The sequence below is a fragment of the Myodes glareolus genome, chromosome 5 (assembly GCF_982192425.1).
Source record: "Myodes glareolus chromosome 5, mMyoGla1.1, whole genome shotgun sequence".
Classification (NCBI taxonomy): Eukaryota; Metazoa; Chordata; class Mammalia; order Rodentia; family Cricetidae; genus Myodes; species Myodes glareolus.
The window spans coordinates 70,765,663-70,792,633 of NC_142030.1; the positions used below are offsets into that span (position 1 = coordinate 70,765,663).

Below are 26,971 nucleotides of genomic sequence, written 5' to 3' on the forward strand. Positions count from 1 at the left end.
CCATCCTCTGTTTATTCGATGTGCCATTTCCTCTCAAGCAGGGGTTTCATACCCTCCACCTCCAGACTTTGGGTTGAAGGAACAAAAGGCACTGACTGGTCCCACTGACTGACCTCTTTGTTTGGAACAGTGAATGGCACCACGGGAGAAGGCCTGTCCCTGAGTGTCTCTGAGCGTCGCCAAGTGGCAGCAGAATGGGTGACACAGGGGAGGAACAAGTGAGTAACTGTGCTGGGATGAGATGGAGTTCATGGGCAAGGTCTAGACGGAGCAAGGCTTTTCCCGCTGTGCAAGCCCTGCCACCTCCCCGTGAGCTGCAGGGCAAGATGGGGGCTCTGAGCCTCCCACACTTGGCAAGAAGCGGCCTTCGCTTCTCTGTTGAAGGGTAGGCAGACCACAGAGCACACCTGCCCGCTTCCAGGAACTGTCTCTCATCCACCTAGAAGGGAAGTCTTCTCAGGGACTTGGGACTTGCTACCGTATATATCATCCCTGTCACAGTCAAGGTTTCTGTGGCTGTGATGGAACCCATGGCCATAAGCAGCTTGGAGGGAAAGGGGTTATTTGGTTTATGCTTCTGCATCATAGTCCGTCCCTGAGGGAAGGCAGGGTGGTTGCTCTAACATAGCAGGATCCTGGAGGCAGGAGCTGATGCAGAGACCGTGGAGGGGTGCTGCTTACAGGTTTGCTCCTCCTGCCTTCCTCAGTGGCTTTTTCTATGCACGATCTCTTTAAGAGCTGAGCCCTCCCACATCTACCATAGAGACTTGCCTACAGGCACTCTATGGAGTGATTTTCTCACTAGGATTCCTTTTCCTAGATGACCCTATTTTGCCAAATTGACATAAAACTAGCCAGCACACCCGCTGCTTCACACCAGGGCCCTGGAGCAAAGTCTTTGTCCTCAGTCTGCTTTCCTTCCAATGGGGACTCAGGTTGTGAAACCCAATACTCTCCGCCCTCCCCCCCTCCTCCCGTTCTGATTAAGTGTAAACTGAGACAAAGAAGTGATTGGTAGTGTTTAGATGGAGGCAAAATATTGGAGGTTAGCAGAAACTGCTGAGCAAACACCCTCCTCCTCCTCCATAGCTAAGTGGGGTAGAGAGCAGGAAGATGGCGTCTGCCCAGGAACCTTCATCGCTGTGTTGGAATGCTAGCACATCCCAGCAGAGGGATTTGCTGGGTGGACTTTTTCTTATTACTATTTTCGCTTATTTTTATTTATTTGTCTATTTGGGGTGGTTTGTTTATTTTTTACACAGTTGAGTTTGCAGGTGAATCACCTGCCCAGTTCCTTTATTTTATTTTAATTATTATTATTATTGTGTGTGTGAAGTGTAGGGACAACATGTCATGATCGGAGGACAGCTTGGGGAGTCCATGTTCTCCTCCTACCATGTGGGTCCTGGGGATAGAACTCTGACCCTTTTGCTTGACAGCAAGCACCCTTACCCATGAGTTGTCTCTCCAGGCTCTCTCTCTCTCTCTCTCTCTCTCTCTCTCTCTCTCTCTCACACACACACACACACACACACACACACATGCCTCATTATGTAACAAAAGATGCACTGAACTTTTGATCCTCCTGGGTACACAGTGCACCAGGAAATTGGAGTGTTCTGCTATTTTATTTTTGCTTTTTGAGACGGGGTCTCTCTACATTGCCCTGTCTGTCCTGGGACTCACTCTATAGACAAGGCGGGCCTTGAACTCACAGAGAGGCCCCCTGCCGCTGCCTCCCGAGTTCTGAGATTAAAAGTGGCCACCATTCTTGGTTTCTAAGGAGTGCTCTCGTCTAACTGACTATGTCCTACTGGCTAACGTCAAAGACATTCCTCCTCCTCCCTCAGTTCTGCTCTTACGTCCTAGTGGTTCATCGTTATCCGTCTTTATGAGAGGCTGTCTCTGTGACAGGTAGCTGAGGTTCCCTGTTTGATGGGCGAGAGGAAGTCCCTTCCTCCGGTCTCAGCTTCAGGAAGCTGAAGTCAGCCTACACTCTTCCCACAGAAGATTGTTATTTTCTCTGTAGTTTGCCTTTTTCTCCCCTTCACTTCTTTTTAAAAATGTTTTTATTATAAAGTCATTCATTTTATGAGTGTTTGACCTATATCTACGTATGTGTGATTGGTGCCCACAGAGGTCAGAGGAGGCATTGGATCACTTGGTTCTGAGGTTACAGATGGTTTCAGTTGCTGGGAATCAAAGTTGTTTTTTTTTAACCTCTTTTCAGTTAAAACAATTTCCCTCTGTTGACTTGAGACAAGTTCTCATACAATTCTGGCTGTCCTCCCTTTGTAGCTAACGCTAACCTTGAACTCCTGATCCTCCTGCCTCCACCTCCCAAATGTGGGAATTCAAAGCAGGAGCCACAAACCTGGCCTTCAGTTCTCTCTTTCTCCAATACCCACTCCCCATTTGTTTTTTCAGACAAAGGCTCACTGTGCACCCCTGCTGGCTTTGGCTCAGCCTCCTGAGTGCTGAGATCGCAGCCATGAGCCACCACATTGGTGTGACACACACACGCACAAACACACACACAGACACACACACACGCGCGCACACACAGGATTATTGAATGTCTCTGGGCCACCATGTGTGTGCTGAGAATCAAACCTGGCTCCTCTGAAAGAGCTGCCAAGTGCTTTTAAATGCTGACCCATCTCTCTAGCCCTAAAATAACTTTCTTGTGGGGTCAGTTTATTTGCTAAATGAGCACAGAGAAATGTCTTCATGCTCTTTTTAAAACTGCACTGCCAGGGTTTGAATCCAGAGCTGCTTCCTGCACGTTAGGCCAGCGCCGCGCCCCGGACTCTAGCTCAGATATCTCTGGCCCTTTTGTGTTTTTCATTTTGAGTCAGGGTCTCCATAAATTCCCAAGGTTTTCTTGAACTTGTGATCCTTCTGTGGTTGTTGGGAATTGATTATAGACCTGGTGCCACTGGGGTCTATTTTTATTTATTCTTTTCTACTTTTTAGTTTTTAAATAATTTTTTTTAATTCTTTGAGAGTCTTACATAATGTATTTTTAATTTTGTTATGTTTTGAAGACAAGGTTTTAGTAAGTTCCCCAGGTTGGCCTTGAATTTGAAAGCTGCCTCAGCTTTCTAACTATCAGAAATCATGAACCTGTGCCACTAGGCCCTGTTTTTATTTATTCTTGCCTAGTATTGGGGTTTGGAGTTTTTGTTGTTTAGTTTTTTGTTTTGATTTTTTTATTATACTGTGTGATTATATATATATATATATATATATATATATATATATATGTACGTATGCACACACACATACATGTACATAAACTCCTGTGCCATGGTATGTGACTAGAGATCAAAGGACAACTTTCGGGAATGGGTTCTCTTGTTACATGTTGTGGGTCCCAAGAACCATGATAGAATTGATTCAACTGTTGTATTAGTCTTAAGGCTATTAAGCCAGCACAAACAGGATGGTGCAGCCGTTCTGTGTTCTTCTAAACTCCAGGTGGTTCACACTGCTACTCTCTTGCAGGTTGGACCAGGTGGTAATTCATGTGGGAGCACTAAGCTTGAAGGAGTCACAAGAACTGGTATGGCTACTCAAAGGACTTGCATTTTTATGCTAGAATTAAAACCAGTCCTATATTTGGCTGGAAGAGATCAAGTGTGGGACCTCTGAAGCAGGCACGGGCCTTGGAAAGGCAGTAGTACAAAAGAAACGACCACTGGAAGACAAGAGACTAGGGAACTTCTCTCAAATAGAGCTGAGGTTGGCTGTAAATGCAGACCTTAAGCCAGCATCAGTCTTCTCTGGGAAATGAGAGGCATCGCCATCTGCTGGAGATAAAGGGAATAGGCAGTGGGACTTCCCTGGAGAATGGGTTTCTTTAGAGGTTCAAAACCAAAGCTGTAGCCTGTGGTGGTAGTGCATGCCTCTTCCCAGCACTCAGAGGGCAGAGGCGGGTGGATCTCTGTGAGTTCAAGACCAGCCTGGTCTACAGATCAAGTTCCAGGACACTCAGGGCTACACAAAGAAACCCTTTGAAAAACCCAAAAACAAACAAACAAAAAATAAAATAAATATAAAAAACAAAGTTGTAAGCCAGAAACATATCAGACCACTGTTCAGCAGAACTGTTAAAACTGTCTAGATACAGTCTTCAGCCAGGACATAGGATCAAGGATGCAGAGACTCAGGTCACTCTAGGCTTGGTGATTGAGCTAGTTTGCGCAAAAAGCTAGACAGGGGCCAGGCATGGTGGCACACACTTGTAATCCTAACTTTCCAGAGACTGAAGCTGGGGCATTGGGAGGTAGAAGCCAACCCGGGCCACACAAGACAAAACAAAGCAAAAGTAGATGGTGATGGTTCTGAGGCCTGGGCGAATTAATTAAGAAACAAAAGTACAAAGAGGCTTTAAACTGTTTATCAGAAGGCCCAGTCCCCGTACACCTGCACATTAACTGTGTCCCCAGGATACTCTAGTTCCATAATTACACAGTTTTTATCTAGCCCCGTTCTTCGTGAAATGTTTGTTTTCTTACTATTCAAATTTAATGGCAGTAAAATATTTGTAAATAACTAAAGAGATGCGTAGGGAAGTGGCTCAGTTGGTAAAGTATGTGCAGCAAGCTGGACAACCTGAATTTAGACCCTCGGGAACCACATGAAATGATGGGTGTGGCTACAGTGCCTATAACCCTAGCCTTAGGCTGGGTGGAGACAGCAGTTCTCTAAAACTCAATAGTCAGCCAGCCCAGCCCAATGGATGAGCTTTGGGTCCAGTGAGAGACTTTTAAAAAGTAATAAAGTTAAACCAGGTGGTGGTGCACACCTTTAATCCCAAAACTCGGGAGGCAGAGACAGGCAGATCTTTGTGAGTTTGAGGCCAGCCTGGTCTACAAGAGTGAGTTCCAGGACAGGCTCCAAAGCTAAAGAGAAATGCTGTCTTGAAAAACCAATAATAATAATAAAGGTTAATGAGGTAGTAGATGCCTTTAGTCACAGTACTTGAGGGGCAGAGACAAGTAGATCTCTGTGAATTCTAGACCAGACTGATCTACACAGTGAGATAAATTACACAGGCACACAGTAGTATACAGACATACATGTAGACAAAACACCTATATTCATAACATATTTTAAAAGTGTTAGAAATGCCCAAGGAGAAGAAACGTCCTTTATACTTTTCCCTGGGGGAATTCAAGAAGCTGTCAAAGCATAGTGCTATGTATCTTTTGTGATATATATAATCTTTTTCTTCTTAACCTTTCTCATCTGCATTCACAGTCTGTAATGTCAACTTGAAATATGACTGTTATACCATCCCATGGGAAAGATAATACCATTGAGTAGGCAGAGCAGTGGAAGAAAAATTATACAAGCAGGCTTCCCTGTTAACAGTTGTAAATGAGCTGCTCGTGTCTTAGCAAAGTGACTTTGGTGGCATGGTAGGATTTTGTTGTGTGTGTATCCTGACAGAAATCCAAGTAGCTATACATGGTGGCACGGGCCCATAATCCCTGCTTTTTCAGAAGGTGAGAAGATTAGCCTAGGGAGCGTAAGTGTGGAGGAATGTGAGTTCAAATCTGGTCTACGTGGGAGCTCCAGGCCGGCGAAGGCTACATAGTGAGACCCTGGCTCAAAAAACAAAAGCCAGCAGCATAGAATCTGGGTGATCAGAAAGATGATTCAGAGATTAAGAACACTGCCTTCCAGAGAACCCCGGTTTGATTCCCAGCACCCACATGGCGGCTTACCACTGTCTGTAACCCCAACTCTAGGGGACCTGACACCTCTTCTGGTCTCTGTGGATGCCTGTGTACACACATGAACACACACAAAATAAGTCTTATAAAAAGTCAGTGAGTGGGAATAAATCAAGAGGAGGCAGTGAGATGGCCTAGTGACAGGTATGCAAACATGAAATTAAGCACTCGGCTTACCTACACCAGGTGTCTCTCCAGCAACCTGGGACATTCCTGGGATGACGTTTTAATTCAGCAGTTCTCAACCTGTGAGTCTCAACCCCTTGGGACCACTCAAAGACCATCAGAAAACACAGATATTTACATTACGATTCATAACAGTAGGAAAATTACAGTTAAGAAGTAGCAACAAAAGTAATTTTATGGGTCGGGGGGTCACTCCAACATGAGGAGCTGTATTAAAGGGTTGCAGCATTAGGAGGTTGCGAGCCATTATTCTAATTAAATGGTTTAATCTTTCTGTTCTCTAGAGGGGGTGACAAATCTGAAGAGGTTGTTGCTGAACTCTAGTGTTTGTTGGTGAGTATAGGGACTGTGATCACTCACTCTGTTATGGTCTTTTCTTCCTGTAAAGGCCCAGCATGCAGCAGAAATTGGAGCTGATGGCATTGCTGTCATTGCACCTTTCTTTTTCAAGTCACAGAGCAAAGGTAAGTACCAGTGGCCTTTTTGAGAGCCTGCTCCAAGGCCACCTCCAGGGAATGCAAAAAAAAAAAAAAAAAATCCTCGAGAGCCAAACATTTCTATCTAAGGGGTAAATAAGAAAATGCACACTTTCCAATGGTAACATTCTCTTTTACTTCATCTTGAAAAATTTCTTTCTGAAAACCTCTGTCTCCACACAGCGACTTCTCTTTACATGCAGCTACATGACCCTTCTGTCTCCATCACACCTCTCTCCTGCTTCCCCCTCTACAGCAAAGCCTCTGGATGAATATAAACCACATTTTCAGGGTCACACAGCACTTCTTGAGTAAACAATAAGAAACAGAACCGAATTGATCACACAGTTTTTATCAGGCTAGGGATGTCATGTTGACCGGCCCGTGAGTAATACTTAGCCATGCATGTAGCTCTAAGTGGTCAGGGTTCTCAGACAGAAAGCGACATTGAAATTCAGGACTTAAACAATAAACAGTTAGATGACTGAACCTTGAGGCTGGGAGTACGTGCAGAAAGTCCGTTGCGGAGAAAGTTACATCTACTAAAGTTACTTCAAGCCTGACCTTGAATAAGCAGTAAACCTGGGAATTTGACCCTGTGTATTCGTCTCCAGTCTATTTTGGATTTGCTCTAAAGTCTAAAATCAGCTAAATGTGTAAAAGACTGTCTTTGTCCTAATATTATTTCTATTCATCAGAATTAATACTTAAGCAGAAGCCATCTTCCCGACCACCCACAGCTATATGTTCGCCCCGTAGATAGAATATTTTCGCAAGATAAGCACACGAGAGGTGGGGAGAATACCCATAGCTGGCACATGAGGAAAACTGCAGACAGAAGCAACCAGTCATTCACAGTCAGTCACCCCACAGTCTTTCCCAATGGGGCTCCCCATCAGAGAGTTAGTCATTGATAGGTTGACCTGCTAGATACTCGTTGTCACCTGCTGTATACTCCCAAGGCCTCTGGCAGGTAAGGACGTTGGTCTGAGTGCACAGTACTTTGCCCTTTCCACCTCTTGCTTTCATTCGAAATAATTATCTTTAATTCATGAAGGCAAAGCCCTCCAGACTGGAGATGTGACATTGCAGTGGAATATCACTGCTCCCCCAAGATCCAGATAAGACTACTCAAGCACTGGAACTGACTGACCACCTACTGAGCCCCAGCTAGTAGGTGCCTTTGTTTGGGTTTGGTGTGCATTCCAGGTGAAGTAAGTGATGAGGTTTCAGAGGCATGTGGCAAAGCATGAGTCTGCTTTTCTCAAAAGAGAAGTGCAAACGATGGTAATTTTTAAACTCCATGTCCTATTTAGAATTGAGGAATTGTAATGAAATGAAAAGGGATTTCACAGAAATGGCCACTGTCAGCCAGGCACGCCTTTAGTTTCAGCACTCAAGAGGCAGAGGCTGGCGATCTCTGTGAGTTTGAGGCCAGCCTGGTCTACAAAGCCAGTTCCAGGACAGCCAGGACCAAACCCTCATGGTGTAGCACGCCTTTAATCCCAGTACTCTGGAGGCAGAGGCAAGGGGATCCCTGTGGGTTCAAGGCCAGCCTTATTTACAGAGTGAGTTCTAGGACAGCCTGGGCTACAAGGAGAAACTCTGTCTTGAAACTCTACCCCTCCCCCAAGAAAAAAACCTATTGTTTTCCAAAACAAACTATGGATTTCTTCTTCTATGATGGTTTTTCTGTAGGAACTATTTGTGTCCAAGTATAAGGAAATTTGTGTGTGTGTACATGTGTGTATTTTTTAAGATAGTCTCTCAAGTAGCCCAACCTTCCCTTGAACTCTTGTTTGGTTTGTTTATTTGGGGAGGAGGGGTGAGACAGGATCTCTCTGTATAGCCCTGGCTGTCCTGAAACTTGCTATGTAGACCAGGCTAGCCTCATATTCACTGAGATCTGCCTGCCTCTGCTTCCTGAGTGCTGGAATTAGAGGCATATGGCATCACCCCTGGCCTTCGAACTCTTTACAAAGCAGGAAATGTTGATTTCCTGATCTCCCTGTCTCCACTGATAAGGAACTTTTACTTGGGATGCGGTGCGGTTTGTAGAGTACTTGCCTAGCATACACAAAGCTCTAGGATCCCAGGTGCTGCATGCCTGAAATCCCAGGCCTGAAGAGGTAATGACAGGAGAATCAGAAGTTCAAAGTCATCTTCAGCTACATGGGGAGTTGGAGGCCATCCTAGGGATATATGATCTCCTGATTTGTAGGGAGAAGAAAGGGAGATAGTTGTGCAGAGGATTAAAGCCATAATTAAATGCATAAATAGTCATTTCATGACACCCATTGTTGTCAGATAGAAAACCATCCCTCATGTAGGTAAATAATTTATTTACTGATAGTTGGAAATTTAGAATGGACATTTTTTCATGCTATTTTACAATTTTTATGTAAGCAGTTTTTCTGAAAAATGAGCAGAGAGATGAATTATTCATAACAACTTTATTTGAAGCATTTCCCAAGTGCTGAGCATGTTTTCACAGTCCGCAGAGAAGAGATGACACATGAAATTGTCTCTCCCGCTTGGGGCCTCATCCGCAGTGTGAGCCTACTCTCTGCCGCCTGCGGTAGTGCAGCGTGAGCCTACTCTCTGCCGCCTGCGGTAGTGCAGTTGTGAGCCTACTCTCTGCCGCCTGCAGTAGTGTAGTTGACTTGATGACCAAAGGAAACCCACTTCCTTAACAGCCAGAGACTCGCTTCTGCTGTCCGATCAGTCCCTAAAGGGAAAGTGTCCAACGCTGTCGAGTGGTTATGGTGTGTGCCACCACTTTTTTTTTTCTTTTTCAAGATGGGGTTTCTCTGTATGATAGTCCTGGCTGTTCTGGGACTCGCTTTGTAGACCAGGTTGGCCTCAAACTCACTGAGATCCGCCTGCCTTTGCCTCCCTAGTACTGGGATTAAAGGAGTGTGCCACCACCGCTGACCTTTTCTTTTTTTTTTCTTTTTTTTAAATATTTATTTATTATGTATACAATATTCTTACGGCATGTATGCCTGCAGGCCAGAAGAGGGCACCAGATCTCATTTCAGATGGTTGTGAGCCACCATGTGGTTGCTGGGAATTGAACTCAGGACCTTTGGAAGAACAGGCAATGTTCTTAACTGCTGAGCCATCTCTCCAGCCCCGACCTTTTCTTTTTTAAGCTCTTTTAATACAAGGGCTTGAACCCAGGGCCTCAAGTATGCTGGTCTTCGTGCCACAGCTGAGTTATACTCCCCTCTTGTTTAAATTTTTAAGAAAATGTCTAAGTTACCCAAGCTGGTCCTGAGTTAATTTTGTTGCCCAGGTGGGCTGTGTATGTGTGCATGCATGCATACATGTGTGCCTGTGTATGTGTGTGTTTGCATGCGTGTGTTTGCATGCATACATGCATGCGTGCCTCTGTGTGTGTGTTTGCATGCATACATGCGTGCCTCTGTGTGTGTGTGTTTGCATGCATACATGCATGTGTGCCTCTGTGTGTGTGTTTGCATGCATACATGCATGTGTGCCTCTGTGTGTGTGTTTGCATGCATACATGCATGTGTGCCTCTGTGTGTGTGTTTGCATGCATACATGCATACATGCCTCTGTGTGTGTGTGTGTGTATTTGTGTGTGTAGATATGCATATGCCTCACATGAATACACATGGCCACAGGTAAGTATGGGGGTGAGGGGACAAATCCTTTTAAGACTCAGTTCTCTTCCTTCCACTGTGGATCTCAGGGATCAAACTCAGGTCATCGGGGTTGTGCTACAAGTACTTTTGTCCGTGGAGCTCTCTCCCAGGCCCCAGGCTTTGAACTTCTGATCGTCTCACCTCAGTCTCGCAGGAAGCTGGGATCAGAGGCCTACGATGCCAGGTCCAGCTATAACTCTGTCTTAAAACTGAGATTTCTCTCTGTTGCTGTTGTAGAATTGTCCCAGTTACAGCCGCTTTGCTGTGACTGCAGTGTGGAACCCCTATTGGCCATTGTCACACTAGCCCTTCTGGGGTAAAAGGACTGGAGTCTGTCCTGACAGGACCCTGGTTTTCTTAGTAATGTGTAGTGAATGTCTCTCCATAGTGGGGAAGTACGTGCCTGGCTTTCCCCAGCCCTCTCCCCTTGTGCTGGTGACCAAACCCAGGCCCTTGAGTATGGTATGTATATACCTACCATTGAGCTACACCCTCAGCTCCAATTTGTGTGTGCATGTGTGTGCACATGTGTGCAGGGGCGCTTGCATGTCTATATGGAGGCCAGAAGTTGACGCCAGATGTCTTCTTTAATCACTGCCCACCGTATTTTTTGAGACGGGGTTACTCTCTCACTGGTCTGGAGTTCAGAGTCTGGCTAGCAGTCCTCAAGGGTCCACCTGGCTCTACTTCCCCAGTGCAGGAATTACAGGTGTGCACTGCTGTGCCTGTGGGTGCTAAGGATCTGAACTCAAGTCCTCATTCAACAAGCAAGGAAAGCAAGTACTGACTAGACCATCTTCCAGACTCCCTAGAACATTTTGCTCTCTTTCTTTTCTTTCTTCTTTTTCTTTGTTTTTTGTTTGTTTGTTTGTTTGTTTGTTTTGAGAAAGGGTCTCACTTTGCGATACTGGCTAGCCTGGAACTTGCTATGTATATAAGGCTAGAACTCACATACACCCAACTGCCTCTGCCTCCTGAGTCTGAGTGATGGGGATTAAAGGTGTGCCCTACCCTGCCCAGTTTTTTAGCAGTGGATTAGTGTGGAAAACAATGCAATTATGATGTTTAGTTTTGTGTGTGTGTGTGTGTGTGTGTGTGTTTGCATGTATGTCTATGAACAACAATGCATGCCTGATGCTCTTAGAGACCAGAAGACAGCATCAGATCCTCTGAGACTGGAGTAATAGATGGTTGTGAGTCACTATGTGAGTATAGAAACCAGATCAGATCCTCTGGAAGACCAGCCAGTGTTTGTAATTGCTGGACCATCTCTCCAGCCCTCTTATTTTGGCCTCAAAAAATAAAACTTTGTGGAAGTGACATTGTAATCGCACAGTTGAGAATGGTAAGGACAGCCATGAGTTTCCAGTTTCTGAGACGATGACTGCATCGCATTAAATGAGTTACTTTAAAAAAAAAAAAAAAAAGATTTCCTTATTTATTATGTATACAGTATTCTGCTTGCATGTATGCCTGCTGGCCAGAAGAGGGCACCAGATCTCATCATAGATGCTTGTGAGCCATCATGTGCACACTTAGCCTCCGAGCCATCTCTTCAGCCTGAATGATTCACGCTCTCATACAGGAAAGCCATTGTTCTAATCTTGTTCACTTGACTCTTGTTCTTTCAGATGCCCTGATAAGTTTTCTGAGGGAGGTGGCTGCTGCAGCCCCTGCTTTGCCTTTTTATTACTATCACATTCCTTCCTTGACGGGGGTAAAAAGTAAGTATTGCTATATTTAACTATATTTAACTTTGTTTGTTTTATGTGTATGTATACAAGTGCTTTACTTGCATGTATGTCTGCACCACATGGGTGCTCGGTGACCACAGATATCAGAAAAGGGCAGCAGATCCCGTGGAACTGGAATCAGAGATGGTTGTGAGCTGCTATGTGAGTACAGGGAATCAGACCACCAAACTCTAGAAAAAGAGTCAGTCTTCATCCGCTGAGCCATTTGTCTAAAGCACAAATATTGCATTTTTTTCCTACAATGTCTCCAACTCTCACATATAACATCAAGAAACTCCATTTGGGGGACCTGGAGAGATGATGACTCAGGGGTTAAGAACACTGGCTGCTCTTCCAGAGATCCTGAGTTCAATTCCCAGGAACCACATAGTGGTTCATGATCATCTATAATGAGATCTGGTGCCCTCTTCTGATGTACAGACAGAGCACTGTATACATAATAAAGAAAAAAAAAAAAGAAACTCCATTTCATCCCACCCCATCCAACTACACAGGCCACTGATGAGGCAGTTAAAGGTGCTTCAAAAAGAACTGTTCTAAGACTTCAGCCATTCATGTCACTTTATACAGTGGTCCTTGTGCTTTACAAGAAGAGTGGATAAAACTGGGTGTGACTGCACAAGCCTGTAATTCATGATCGGGGCAGGTGGACCAGGAATTTAAGGTTGTCCTCTGCTACACAGCAGGTTCAAGGCCAGTCTAGGATGTGTTGAGACTTGGTTTTAAAAGGAATAAGAAAATTTGACAGGCAAGTCAGGCTGCGGTCGCTCACACACCTTTAATTTAATCCCTTCTAGGTAGAGGCAAGTAGATCTCTGTGAGTTAGAGACCAGCCAAGGCTGTTATACAGAGAAACTCTGTCTCAAAAAAAAAAAAAAAGAAAGAAAAGAAAAGAGACTGGAGAGAGATGGCTCAGAGGTTAAGAGCACTGACTGCTCTGCCAGAGGTCCTGAGTTCAATTCCCAGCAACCACATGGTGGCTCACAACCATCTGTAATGGGATCTGGAACTGTCTCCTGGAAAGTGTATATATAATAGAAAGAGAGGGAGGGAGAGAAAGAGAGAAAATTTGACAAGCTAAAGCAGGAAGATTGGCATGAATTTGAAGTTAACCTATCCCATAGGATAGGAGGATATGTAGCATATATGTCGGATAGCTACACAGTAAATTAAAGTCCAGCCTAGGCTACAGCACGAGATCCTAGACATCTATAACGAGCACTTTGTAGATCCATATTCATTTAGTCAGCTAGTTTTGCAGTACTGGGTCTTGAACCAAAGGTATCGCTCAAACTAGGCAAGTTGTCTATCACTAAGCTATATCCCTAGTCACCTCGTCAGATCACAGGATGGACTAGGGGTGGTCACCTCGTCAGATCACGGGATGGGCTAGGGGTGGTCACCTCGTCAGATCACGGGATGGGTTAGGGATGGTCACCTCGTTAGATAAGGAGTGGATGAAAATCTAAAGTACGGTGTTCACCTTGGATGTGCACAGCTTCCCATGAACAAAGCATGGCAATGCACACCTATAATCCCAGAACTTTTATGGTGGAGGCAGGAAGACCAGAAGTTCAATGTCATCCTCAGCAGCTTTGTAGAGACCACCCTAGGTTACAGGTGACCATATCTCAAAAAGAAAGAGAATCCATAGCCCTTTCTCCCAAGAGCCTGACTGTCCTGAAACTGACACTCACTGTATGTATCAGGCCAGCCTCAAACTCAGAGATCCACCTGCCTCTGCCTCTGCCTCTGCCTCCCGAGTGCTGGGATTAAAGGCGTGTGCCACCACCGCCTGGCTGAACACAGTCTCACTATATATCCCTACCCTGGCTGGCCTGGAAATGTAGACCAGGCTAACCTCAACCTCACAGAGACTGCCTGCTTTTGCCTCCTGAATGCTAGGGTTAAAGGTGTGCTCCAGGCCCAGACTGTTGCTTTGTAGGCCAGACTGGCCCCAGAATCACCTTGCCTCTGCCTTCAGAGTGCTGGGAATGGGAATACAGTCATGCGCCACAAGGCCAGCTCACGGTGGGAAGTGACAGTCTCTGTTGCTGTGTGCGTTGATGAAGTGAGTGTTTGTTGTTCCGAAGTTCGTGCAGAAGAGCTGCTTGGTGGGATTCAGGAGAAGATCCCCACCTTCCAAGGACTGAAGTTCAGTGACACTGATCTCTTAGACTTCGGGCAGTGCGTGGATCAGAATCACCAGCGACAGTTTGCCTTGCTGTTTGGGGTGGATGAGGTAAGTCATCCCCTGGGCATATCCCAGCTTTACAGTGATCTGTTTTATCTATTTATGATATGACAGCTCTTCTTGGTTCAAAAAAATGAGTCTCTTTGTCTCTTTCTCCTCAGCAACTGCTGAGTGGTCTGATCATGGGGGCAACTGGAGCCGTAGGCAGGTAAGCACAGCGTGTCCTTTCCCAGTGATTACAGATTTAAAGTCACTCCGTCCTCTCTAATAGAAATCATCTCCACGCCCATTCATTGGAAAGAAGCTGGGTAATTTGCTGGACTGGTGCAATTTGTTTAACTCAGTCATGGAAAGATGGACCCTAACTGAAAAAGGGTGGCCTCCTCTGCTCCTCTTCACCTCTCCCCACCCCTCTGCTCACTCTGGCTTTTCTCTCAAATGCTAACGAAATGATCCTCAAGCTTTACTAGGGAGGAGGGGAGGGAGGGAGGGAGGGAGGGAGGGAGGGAGGGAGGGAGGGAGGGAGGGAGGGAGGATGGATAATGGTAGGTAGGGAAGAGCATGGAGTAATGACACAAACCTATAATCCAGCACGGGGAGGTAGAGGCAGGAGGATTAGGATTTCAAGGTCATCCTCAGCTACTTGGAAAGTTTTTAAGAGAGTCCAAACTATTTGAAACTCTCAAAACTGACAGCAAAAGAGAAACATTTCAGGAGTGGTCACTAACAGGTTCCTCCCCACACAACGCCGTCCAGAAACCTGACAGGGGTCACCTCATCCATCACAGGATGGCCTAGCCAGATCAAGCCAAACTGAAAAAGTAGAACAGGTTTATTTGAGCAAAGCAACCCCTAGGCAGGTTCTCCACTCCCAGAGACCCAGGCCTGGGAAGCCGTGCCCATAAACAAAAGCAGGGAAACTTTATAGGTTGTAGGTGAGGAGTGATAACGCGTCCACCACAAGCTGGGTTTGTGCCCATGTGTGATCAAAGCTGAGCGTTTTAGGTTGGGGACTTACTTGGGTGGCTAGAAACTTCAAGGGAGGAAGCTGCAGTCGCCGCCAAGAATGTAGAACTGGGCTTTTTGGCGCCTTTCTTGTGTTCAGAGGCTCTCTGAGCAGGCAGGGTGTGGGGGGAGAGAAACAGAAATGGGGTGAGCTGGGGGTTCTAACCAGTCACATGTAATGATCCATGCTTTTAATGCCAGCATTCGAAGGAGTGAGGTAGGAGGACAGCCATGATTTTGAGGTTATGGTAGCTAATAGAAAGACTTTGTTTTAGAGAGGGGGGAGGGAGAGACAACAAGCAATTGCAGGCTGCTCTTGCAAATCTCACCTCTGCAGGCTCCTTCAAGCACATGAGGCACATAAACTCGTAAGACAAAAACACATACACATAAAAATAATAGTTTTTAATCTTAAAAGGAAAGTTGTGTTATGTGATAGTATCCAGTGTCGTCAGGTGAGGCAGGTGAACGTGTGGACCGAAGGGGCCCAGGGACCCCATCTTAGCAGGGCCTCCTGTTAGCTCTGTAGACCCCGATGGTCAGTATCTCGGAGCTAAAGTGTCAGAAACTTAGTTACAAATGACAGGAATCCATTCAAACTAGCCTGTGTTTAAAAGACTAAAGAAGTAAGTTGTTATAAAAATCTGACAAATCGCATACCGCTTCACAGGGATAAATGCAGCCAAACCCTAGAGCCCACAAAAGCCAGAAACTATAGAGCTCTGAACAGCTCCAGAAAGCCACCCTTTCCCAAGGGTCAACTGAAGATGCTCACCTCGACATCTTCCGCATGCCTTTGTTTCTCTTCTCAGGATTTCATTAGCGTTGTCTGACCTAGTCTAGGATCCACCAAAGGCCAGCCCGTCATGGCCAGGAAACCACGATCATGTGTGTCCCAGTTTCTGCTCAGCACAAGTTAGGCAGTGCAGTCAGCAAAGCCACTCTGCTTGCCGACTTTACTAGAGAATGCTGCAGGTCCAGTGACCTGTTTGTTCTGGCTGAGAGTCTCTTTCCTCAGGGGCTGCTAAGGCACCGTTCACAACGTGCCTTGGTATGCCTGCCTTTGACAAGCGCTGTTGACTTGATGCCTTTTAAAACATTGATGATCTGGCGGGGCAGTGGTGGCGCACGCCTTTGATCCCAGCACTTGGGAGGCAGAGGCAGGCGGATCTAGGTGAGTTCGAGGCCAGCCTGGTCTACAAGAGCTAGTTCCAGGACAGGCTCAAAAACCACAGAGAAACCCTGTCTCGAAAAAAAAAAAAAAAAAAAAAAAAAAAAAAAAAAAAAAAAAAAAAAAAACATTGATGATCAAACCCAGTGCCTCAGGAATGTTATGCACACTGTAATACTACACTACACCCCCAGCCCAACTTGAATAGTCTTTTTTTTATTGTGTTTTGTATTTGAGATATGGTCTCATATAGCCCAGGCTGACCTCAAACTCACTAGGTAGCCAAAGATGACCTTGAATTTCTGACCCTCCTGTGTAACATGAGGGCCGGCTTGTTGGGGTTTTCTTCTGCCCGGTACCCCAACAGCCGGCAAATTCCAAAGAGAAATTACATACAGGACTCCATAAGGTTATAAACTGATTGGCCCATTTGGTCAGGCTACTTATTAGTTCTTATGACTTATCTTAACCCATTATTCTCATCTATGTTAGCCATAATGGCTCCGTACCTTTCTCAGCTGGGCAAGTTACATGCTGCCTCTTCAGTGGTCTGCGCAGGAGTGGCAGAGGAACTTTTCTGTTTCCCAGAATTTTCCTGTTCTCATTGTATCACCTCTACTTCCTGTCTGGCTTTCCCGCCTATACTGTCTGCCTGGCCAATCAGTGTTTTATTAAAATATGATTGACAGAATACAGACAATTCTCCCACATCACTCCTGCTCCACCTCCCAAGTGTCTAGTACCTGCTGTGCATCCCAGGCTGGCCTCATACTCAAAGAGGTCCTTCTGCCTCAGCCTCCTGAATGCTGCGATCGTGGGCATGTGTAACCATGCATGGCCAGCATATGGTTTTTAGTACTTACCTCAGAGGCTGCTTTTGAGCCCCGGTTGTCTATCTCTGAGCCTGTGTGTGCTTCAGGCAGTCTCTCCCAGCTAGAGCATGCCACCAACTTTTTACTCTCCAATTTTAAAACTTTGTTCCTTTCCTTTTTCCCTGTAGCCTTTCTCTGTCTTCTCTGTTAGCCCTGCTTTGTGTTGCTGCAGAACTCAGAACTGAAGACAGACAGGTTCTCCAATCCATTGGCCCTACAAACAGACTAATAGGGGCCCTCACTATATGTTTCCCTTTGTTTTGATTTTTTTTCTCCAAGACAAGATCTCATGTAGCTCAAATTCATACTCACTATATAGCTAGAGATGGCCTTTAACTCCTAATCCTCCTGTCTCCACCTACCTAGTCCCTATCTCTTTCCTTTTAAGCATCAGGTAAAAAGGGTTTGGATCTTTCCCACTGAATGATTAAGCTTGAAATATTTTCTGTTGTCTTGCCAGTACCTATAACTACCTGGGAAAAAAGACAAACCAGATGCTAGAGGCTTTTGAACAGAAAGACTTCACTTCAGCCCTCAATTACCAGGTAACCCTGTCCTACCCTCACTTGCCTGCGCAGAGCAGTTACACCGAGAAACCCTGTCTCAAACAACAAAAACAAAATTTAAAAAAGGAACCTGCCCCATCCTCCCTGTCCCCATATCTAAGGGGACACAAGGCCCATATGGTACAGAATCCTCTCTTCTTCCTACAAAGAATCTTTATTTTATCGTCAAAGTATTTTTTGCTGTAAAATAATAGTCATAGATTTTTGTTAAAGTGAGTACATGCCATCCTCAATTTTGTTGTTGTTGTTTTTCAAGACAGGGTTTCTCAGTGTAACTTTGGATCCTGTCCTGGAACTCACTTTCTAGACCAGGCTGGCCTCAAACTCACAGAAATCCACCTGCTTCTGCCTACCGAGAGTACTGGAATTAAAGGTGTGCACCACCACCACTTGGCCATTCTTAATTTTTTAAATTAATTTACTTTTATTTCTTGTGCTTTGATGTTTTGCCTGTATGTGCGTCTATGTGAGGAAGTCAAATCTCCTGGAACTAGAGTTGCAGGCAGTTGTGAGTCACTATGAGGGTGCTGGGAATTGAACCTGGGTCCTCTGGTTATGATGGTTTTGTTATTATGGTTTTGTTTGAGGGACAGGGTCTCACACTCTGGCCCAGGCTAGCCAGGAACTCATGGAAGGTCTCCTGCCTCAGCTTTGCGTGTGTTGATGTTTGTCAGGGGTGCAGTAAAGAACTACCAACATGGCAACTGGCTTCATTAGGGGAAGGTTTGGTTTTTCTTGTGGGTAAGAAAGGAGATACCAGAGGGTCTGGAAGGGTCCAGAGCAGGGAGAAAAGAAGGCAGGCTGGACATGGCCAGAGCTAGGGAAGCGGGAGAGCAGTGGGAATAGCAAGAGGGATGAGAAAGTAAGAGGATAAAATGTAGCAAGGGTGGATGGGGCGGACAAGTCATTCGGATTATAGGGACGAGTAGCTGCCGGGGAAGCTCTCCTTTTGGGATTAGAAAACTTGCTCTTGCAAGTGCTGGCTTTTATTTAACTACCAGAAATCCTATAGTCCAGCTTGAGCTCATTTCTAGACTACAGAGGGCTGGAGACTTAAAGCTGCAAAAACAGATGTATGTGTCCACCTGTCCCCTTGAGGAAGTCCCGACTGAGTCACCAAAGAATAGGAGAAAGGATGAAGCTGAGAACCTAAAACGGGGAAGGGTCATCAGTGTACACCCCGAAGTGTGCTGAGAATGGGAAATACCCACCAGGCAGGAAGCAAACTGCTGCTGCAAAGCAAGGTGCTGGCTTTGAGGAGTGTGTGTGTCTGTGTGCACACGTGTTGTGTTGGAGGACAGTTTTCAGAGTCGGTCCCCAGCTTGTTTGTGGGTTCCAGGGATCTAACTTTGGAGGTCAGGTTTGCACAGCCAATTTTCTCTACCAAAGGAGCCACCTATCTGGCCCTGGTTTTGTTTTGAATTGGGGTCTTGCTGCCCAACCCTGGCTATCCTTGAACTAAAGCTCTGGGAAAGGCCATAAGGAAGGTAGAATTGCAGAAACATTTGCCACCACAGAAAGTTTGGAGGGTTTCTTGTGGGTTTAGGGGCTTTTGGGTTTGGTTAGTTTTGTTTTGATTTTGACTTTTTGAGGGTCTTGCTATGTAACTCAGGAGGGCCTTGAATTTATGACTCTGCCTACCTCTGGGATTGCAGGCAGACTCTACCAGGCCAGGCTCACACCTGGTCTAATGCAGTGCTCTGGGTTGACCCCAGGGCTTCTCACATGCCAGGATGGTGTCCCTACCAACCAAGCTTCCTGCTCCTCCCTGAAGACATTCTTGGCTTTGCCACAGAGAAGGAGCCAGCATGAAGTAGGGCTAGAGCTTGCTAGAAGAAAGGTTTAATGTAGCTTTAAGCATGGGGGTTAATGGAAAGAGGGGCTCAGGAAAGGGTGAGCATGTGCCTGGGTACTCAGTAAGTGTGTGGCCTTCTCAAGAGAGACTTGCAGTGTACTCTGGAGACTGTGACTGTAGATGGGATTTGGTGGGCACTGAAGTTACTATCTTCAAAGGGTCGCAAAGAAACTTAAATGAGATCAGAGGGTGGTTCCTGAGAAGCATCCATTAAAGGTAAAACTCTAGGAAGTTAAGTTTCGCTAGAAACAAAACTCCATAGTTTTCTGGTTTTTACATGTATTTACCTGTGTGCACATGCACACACATGTGGAGCTCAGAGGACAGCTTGGGGAAGTTGAGTTTCTCCTGTCGTAGCCTGAGCAGATTGTGTTGATCTTATCGACTTCTTTCTGCCATTCTGATAGACCTACAGAAAGCTAAGGTGGCTGGACTTTGTAGAGGTTCCGTCATTTGACTTCTGAACTGTATAAATGGCTTTCGCAGCATGAGGATACTGACCGCCGACTTCTCTGTTCTCTTCTAGTTTTGTATCCAGAGATTTATCAACCATGTGATCAAACTCGGTGAGTACCCTTGCTGTTCTCGGCCTCGCTGCTGACCGAAAGCAATAGTGCTTACTTACCAAGCCAGGGTTGGTAAGAGGGACCATCATCTATCAGGCGTGGGTCAGAGGGGTCACAGCCAGACCGAGACTGTGACAAGATTATTGCAAGCAATCGGGCTTTTTATACCCTTATCAGAAACAGAATGTAATGGTGGTTACCAGGAAGAATACAACTGTAGTTGCCATGATACCACGTCATTTCATGATACCACGTCGTTTATGAGCTATACAGGGTCTACTAAATTAATATCTAAGGCTAATTGTTCTGTCAAGACTCTGTATGCTTCACTGACTTCTAGAGAAGCAAAGATAAACAGGCAGCCTCAATGCTCCACTGCCTGAGGGAATTTCTAAGGAACTGAAAGGCACACAGGGCCCCAAGAGCCACAGACTCTAACATGATAAACCTCGGATACATGTCTGTCAAGGCATCTAGACAAGGCCAACTCCATGATTCCCGGAGGCTGACCAGGTGTAAAAGATGGATTTCCACCACTCCCTATGAACGTTCAACCAGCATACCTACAGTAGCCCTGGCAGTCAGAAGCAACTGAATAACATGACCGCGCGCGCGCACACACACACACACACACACACACACACACACACACCATTTTCTATTCTTTCTTCCTTATAGTATCAGCCCTCCCTCCCATTATTTGCCTCTACTCATTAAAATTCTGCTGCTGAGCTATGGCTGATTTCATCCTAAGTACTTGGAGGAAGGCAATCTGAGTTCAGATCTTACGAAATTACGAATGACTGACAGTTCCCCCGCGTTTGTGAAATGTAAAATGAGTTTATTAACGCAAGTAAATTCAAACAGTTGGGGGTTTGGATGACAAAGGGAGGTAAGGGGGAAACATAATGAGTCTGAGCAGAGGAACCTCTGCGAGGGTGTCTTAACTTGCTGCAGCCAAGGACAGGCGCTGCCGTTCACACCACTTCTGCAGGAGATGGGCCTCTGGGACAGCTGGACGTGGGTCAAGGCCAGTGCTCAGTGTGTTCTTGGCCAACCTCCCTCTCCCTTTCAGAGCCTTTCTGCCTTGCTGTAGCAGCTCTCTCCTCTGCTCAGCACCTATTGTCTACTTGGTCTCATTCCCACAGTTTCAGCAGTCTTCCCCGGCCCTCTGAGACAGTGTTTCTCTTTGCTTTCACCCTTGTCTGGTGACACTGTCATAGTGGGGTGCCTCTAGTTTTGTTGAATATCATTATTGTTTCTTTGCCCTAACCAATACGTTCCACAAAGATTATGATTTCAATACAATAATTACTTGTTTCTAGAGTACATTAAGATAGAAAATTAGGGGCCTGGAGAGATGGCTCAGAGGTTAAGAGCACTGGCTGTTCTTCCAGAGGTCCTGAGTTCAATTTCCAACAACTGCATGGTGGCTCACAGCCATCCGTAATGAGATCTGGTGCCCTCTTCTGGCGGGCAGGCATACATGCAGGTAGAATACTGTATGCATAATAAATAAATCATTAAAAAAATTTAAAAACATAAAAAATTAACTGGTAAAGAAGGCATAGTAGTACATGTCTGTAATTCCAGCACTTGGGTAGTGAAGGCAGGAGGACCAACATCAAGGTCATTCTTATTAAGGCCACCTGGACTATAGTCTGCCAAAATAAATAAATGAAATATAAAATAAAATACCTATAGTTGGGTATAGTAGCACATGCCTGTAATACCAGCCCCGAAGAATTGGTGGCAAGAGAATTTCCACAAGTTCCAGGCCAACTGGTCTACATGATTCAGGACAGCCAGGGATATACAGCTAGACCCGATCTCTGGAAGGACTTTAGGGGCTGGAGAGCTGGTTCAGTAGTTAAGAGCACTGGCTGTCCTTTCAAAGTGCAGATTCAATTTCCAGTACCCACAAGGTGACTCACAACCATGCTAACTCCAGTTCCAGGGGACTTGGCACACTCTTCTGACCTCCACAGGCACCAGGCACTCAGCACTCATGTGGTACACAAACATATGCAGGCAAAACACCCATGTGCATAGAATAAAATCTAAATTTTGAGAAGGCGGGGAGGGGGCAAGATGGTGTGTTAAAAGGATGTAGTGATAGCTAAAATTATGGTTAAGAACCAGGTGGTGGTGGCACATGCCTTTAATCTCAGCACTCAGGAGGCAGAGCCAGATGGATCTCTGTGAGTTCACGGCCAGTCTGGTCTACAGAGCAAGCTCTAGGACAGCCTGAGCTACACAAAGAAACCCTGTCTTGGGGCGGGGGGGAGAAAGAAAGAAAGAAAAGAAAAGAATGTTTAATGCTCTTCTAGAAGACCAAAAGTTCAGATTCCAGCACTCTCTTAGAGTTGCCCATGACAACTCCAGAGGATCCGACACCCTCTTCTGATCTCTGAGAGCACCCTGACCCATGTGGCAGACACTCACATATAAGTAGATTTACAAAAACAAATTTCAAAGGGGAAATGGAAATGATGTAATTTGGTTTTAGGTTTTTTTAAACATTTATTTATGTATTATGTATACAATATTCTGTCTGTGTATATGTCTGCAGGCCAGAAGAGGGCACCAGACCTCATTATAGATGATTGTGAGCCACCATGTGGTTGCGGGGAATGGAACTCAGGACCTTTGGAAGAGCAGGCAATGCTCTTAACCACTGAGCCATCTCTCCAGCCCCTAGTTTTAGTTTTTAATTAAAGTTGGATTAGTCCGAGGTGGTGGCACACGCCTTTAATCCCAGGATTTGGGAGACAGAGGCAGGCAGATCTCTGTGAGTTCGAGGCCAGCCTGGTCTACAGAGCAAGTTCCAGGACTGGTTCCATAACTACTGAGAAACCCTGTCTCGACAAACCAAAAAATAAAAAATAAATCAAGTTAGATTAAAGCTAGAAGAGAGCCGGGTGGTGGTGGCACCTTTAATCCCAGCACGCAGAAGGCAGAGGCAGGTGGAACTCAGTGAGTTTGAGACCAGCCTGGTCCACAGAGTGATTTCCAGGACAGCTGGGAATGTTTCACAGAGAAACCCTGCCTTGAAAAACAAAAACAAACAAACAAACAAACGAAAAAAAATTAGAAGAGAGAAAGAGAACATGGGACACATTTCTATATTCTCAACAGCAATTGAGGAGCTGAGGCAGAAGGATTGTTGGAGATTAAGGCCAACATATATATACATCAAGTGTCACGCCAGGAAAAACTAAATAGCAAGACCCTGACTCAAAGCAAAAACAAGATGATACATACATTTTTTAAACATTTTTTTGCTTTATTTTTTATTTCATTTTATTTGTGTATGTCTGTGAGCACATGCTTGTAGATGTCTGAGGAGGCCAGAAAATCATGTCAAATTCCCCGGAGCTGGACTTAACAGTCTGGATGTGTGAGCCCCATAGCATCAGTGCTGGAACTGAACTGGTCCCTCTGGGAGAGCAGAACATGCTCTTAACCGCTGAGCGCCCCCTCTCCTGCCCACATATACGTATATAGTCAACATCAGACCTTCTGCCTGCACCTTCTGACTATTGGGGTGATAGGTATAGACACTGTTATGTACCTTCTGACTATTGGGGTGATAGGTACAGACACCATTACCAGTTTATGCAGTACTGGGGAATACAACTGTGGCTTCATGCATGCCAGACAAACACACTACCGAATAAGCTACATCCCCAGCCTGTATTTAGTATTTCTACTTTCCTTTGAAAAAAATGTGCCTGTTCCTTTTCTCCAAATCTTTCCCATAGTGTGTGACTTCTCTTGCTTTATCCTCATAAAATCCTTCCGAATTTGCTGTCTTCTCAGGATGTTAACTGTGTTACCTGCACCTTTGCTGACTCTTCTGCTACTCCTTCTCATGGTGTGCTTTGTAACATCGAGCCCCACATTCCTTCAGAGACCAGGCTCCTCTGAGGACGCAGCTGTTCCTACGCTGCCGGGTGCCTCTGCGAGTGGATTTCCGTTTGCTCCCAGTAGTTCTAGTGTCTTAGTCTGGAGTCTAAAAAACTGAGTGGTGCAAACTCGGATTGAGCCTTCACTTGTGGCAAACGCCGGGGATATCAGGATGTCCTGTTGTCTGTGTCTATAGATATGTACTTGTGAGAGTGGGTATTACCAATGTCAGATATCTTCCTCCACTTTTCTCTTCTTTTATTTTCTTCTCCTTCCTTCCTTCCTTCCTTCCTTCCTTTCTTTCTTTCTTTCTTTCCTTCTTTCTTTTTTCTGAGACAGCATTTCGCTATGTACCCCGGCTGTCCTAGAACTCACTCAATAGACCAGGGTGTCCTCAAACTCAGAGATTCCTCTGCCTCTGCCTCCCAGTACTGGGATTAAAGGTCTGCACCACTACTGCCAGATTGATTTCTCTTTCTTTAGAAAGCCACCTTCAGGGCTGGAGAGATGACTCAGCAGTTAAGAGCACTGGTGTCCTTCCAGAGGTTCTGAGTTCAGTTCCCAACAACCACGTGGTAGCTCACGACCATCTGTAATGAGATCTGACACCCTCTTCTGGCCTGCAGGCACACATCTAACACATTTAGATAACACAGTATCTAAATCTTTAAAAAAAAAAAAAAAAAGAAGGAGAGGACTGGAGAGATGGCTTAGAGGTTAAAAGAACTGACTGCTGTTCCGAGAGGTCCTGAGTTCAATTCCCGGCAACCACATGATGGCTCACACCGTAATCTATAATGAGATCTGGTGCCCAGAACACTATATACATAATAAATAAATTTAAAAAAAAAAAGAAAGAGAAAGCCAACCTTCTGACAAAAAAAGCAAACCATAAAATAAATAAATAAATAAATGAGAGAGTGAATAAAACAAAAAGAAAATAGAGAAAGCATAAGGAACACACAGCTATAGAAACACAGCATTGGAAACTAATACACAAGCCAAAGACTGGGAAGACCAAAAAATTACCCAAACAAAGCAATATAAGACAAAAAAAAAATTCTACAAAATGACCATTGCCTTTGTTTTTTGTTGGCTGTCTACTGCTGGGCTGTGGACTACCCTTGAGTGTAGCATATGTACCCAGTGAGGTTCTGTTGGACAGAACCAATGTCCACTTCCCCTCTCAGCACCACCTGACTTAAACCTATGCCGGCCTCTGTTGAGGGTGAGGACACGGGTCAAAGAATCCCAGGCTAACTCCAAAATATTCCAATGATATTTTCTTTGTTATAAGGGGCAAACTCACAAAACAGAAATGAGAAGTCCAACCTCAGCTGTGTAGTATGGGAACCACAGAGAGAAAACCCCGGGCTGACTGGCAGTTTTCTCTGGGTACCCAAAAGGTCATGCCCTAACCTGCTCCAACCTCTTAAAGATCATTGGCTGACAGTTCCCCCATCAGGCCTCTGCTTGCTGCCACAGTCTCTGAGTTCACATGTGCATCAGTCCTGCTGTGTCTGGAGAATCCTGCTTCCTTGGCACCACCTATCCCTTCTGCCTCTTGGGATTGTTCCACCTCCTCTTCCCCATAGTTCCCTGAGCCCTGAGTGGAGGGGTATGATGAAGACATCCCAGTTAGGAATGACAGGTCTCCACTTTATTTGTTGAGACATGGACACATCAGAATGCTATTGATAAAGCTCACTTGCTGGCCCGTGAGCTTCAGGAATCATCTACCTTAAACTCTTTTTTATAAAGTCAGCTTTATTATTTATTTTAAATGTATTCTTACTTCTATTTTATGTGTAAGAGTGTTCTGCTACATATATGTCTGTGTACCACGTGTGTCTGGTACCCCAAGGGGCTAGAAGTGGGTGTTAGGTCCTCTGGAGTTATGAACAGTTGTGAACTGCCATGTGGGTGCTGGAAATTGAACCCAGGTCTTCCTGAAAGAGCAGCCAATGCTCTTAACCACTGAGCCAACTCTTAACCTACGCACCCACCTTGAACTCTTGGCCCTCACGCTCCACCTCCTAAATGCTGGGATCATCAATGTGTTTGTTCCGCCATGCCTGGCGCCTTCTTACTCAAGGTTGATTTTTGACTCTGTAGGTTTTGTGTTTATTTGTTTGGGGTTGGTTGTTTGTTTTTCATTTGATTTATTTATTTTGAGTATATGTGTGAACTTACATAGCCCCATATGTGGAGGTCAGAGGCCAACTTGAGGGTATCAGTCCTCTCCTCCACCATGTGGGTCCTGGGAATTGAACCTGGATGGCTTGGCCGCATCTGCCTTTACATGCTGAGCCAATACTGCAGGTTCCAAACTTGACTCTCTGTATGGTTTTATTTGGTTTGTTTGTTTACTTACTGTAATTCAGGAATTTGAACCCAGAGACTCTCATATACTAAGCAAACATTCTACCATAGAGCTACACTCCCAGCCTCTTTTTGTTTCATAGTTTGTTAATTTGTTAGCACAAGCAAGTGGGATTTATTTTAACATTCATTCATTCATCTGTATACGCGCATGCTCATGTCATAGCATGAGTGTGGAAGTCAGAAGGAAACTTGCAGACGTCCCAGGGATTGAACTTAGGCTCTCAGGTTTGGCTGCAAGTGCCTTGACCAACTGAGCCATCTCATAGGCCCAAAAAGAACAATTTCTTTTTCAAAAAGATTGTATTTCATTGTTTTAGTTGTATGTTGGGGATGGTGAGGGGATTAGTGTGGGTATTTGCATCTGAGTGCAGTGCCGACAGAGATCAGAAGAGGGTATTGGATTCCTAAAGCTGGAGTTACAGGGGTTTCCTAGCTACCCTACATGGGTGCTGGGAACCAAACTGGGACCTTCTGAAAGAACAGGGACTGCTCTTAATTCCTGAGCCCTCTCTCCAGCCCTGAGGGAGGGCTTCCTATGCTGCTCTGTCTGTGTAAGACGGGGTTTGACGTAGCCAGCTGTAGCCCAGACTCACCTTGAACTCTTGATTCTCCTGCCA

At 45.3% G+C, this 26,971-nt stretch overlaps 1 protein-coding gene across 2 annotated transcripts in view; it reads left to right on the forward strand.

Annotated features, from left to right (window-relative positions):
• Positions 1-26,971, forward strand: part of Npl (N-acetylneuraminate pyruvate lyase) — a 42,312-nt gene that overhangs the window by 14,822 nt on the left and 519 nt on the right. For both annotated transcript variants that reach the window (XM_048431089.3, XM_048431091.3), the window contains exons 4-11: positions 131-218; positions 3,508-3,565; positions 6,319-6,394; positions 11,709-11,801; positions 13,925-14,073; positions 14,187-14,233; positions 17,534-17,618; positions 20,021-20,060. In XM_048431089.3, coding sequence (XP_048287046.1) covers positions 131-218; positions 3,508-3,565; positions 6,319-6,394; positions 11,709-11,801; positions 13,925-14,073; positions 14,187-14,233; positions 17,534-17,618; positions 20,021-20,060 — 636 coding nt within the window. The remainder of the gene's footprint in view (positions 1-130; positions 219-3,507; positions 3,566-6,318; positions 6,395-11,708; positions 11,802-13,924; positions 14,074-14,186; positions 14,234-17,533; positions 17,619-20,020; positions 20,061-26,971) is intronic.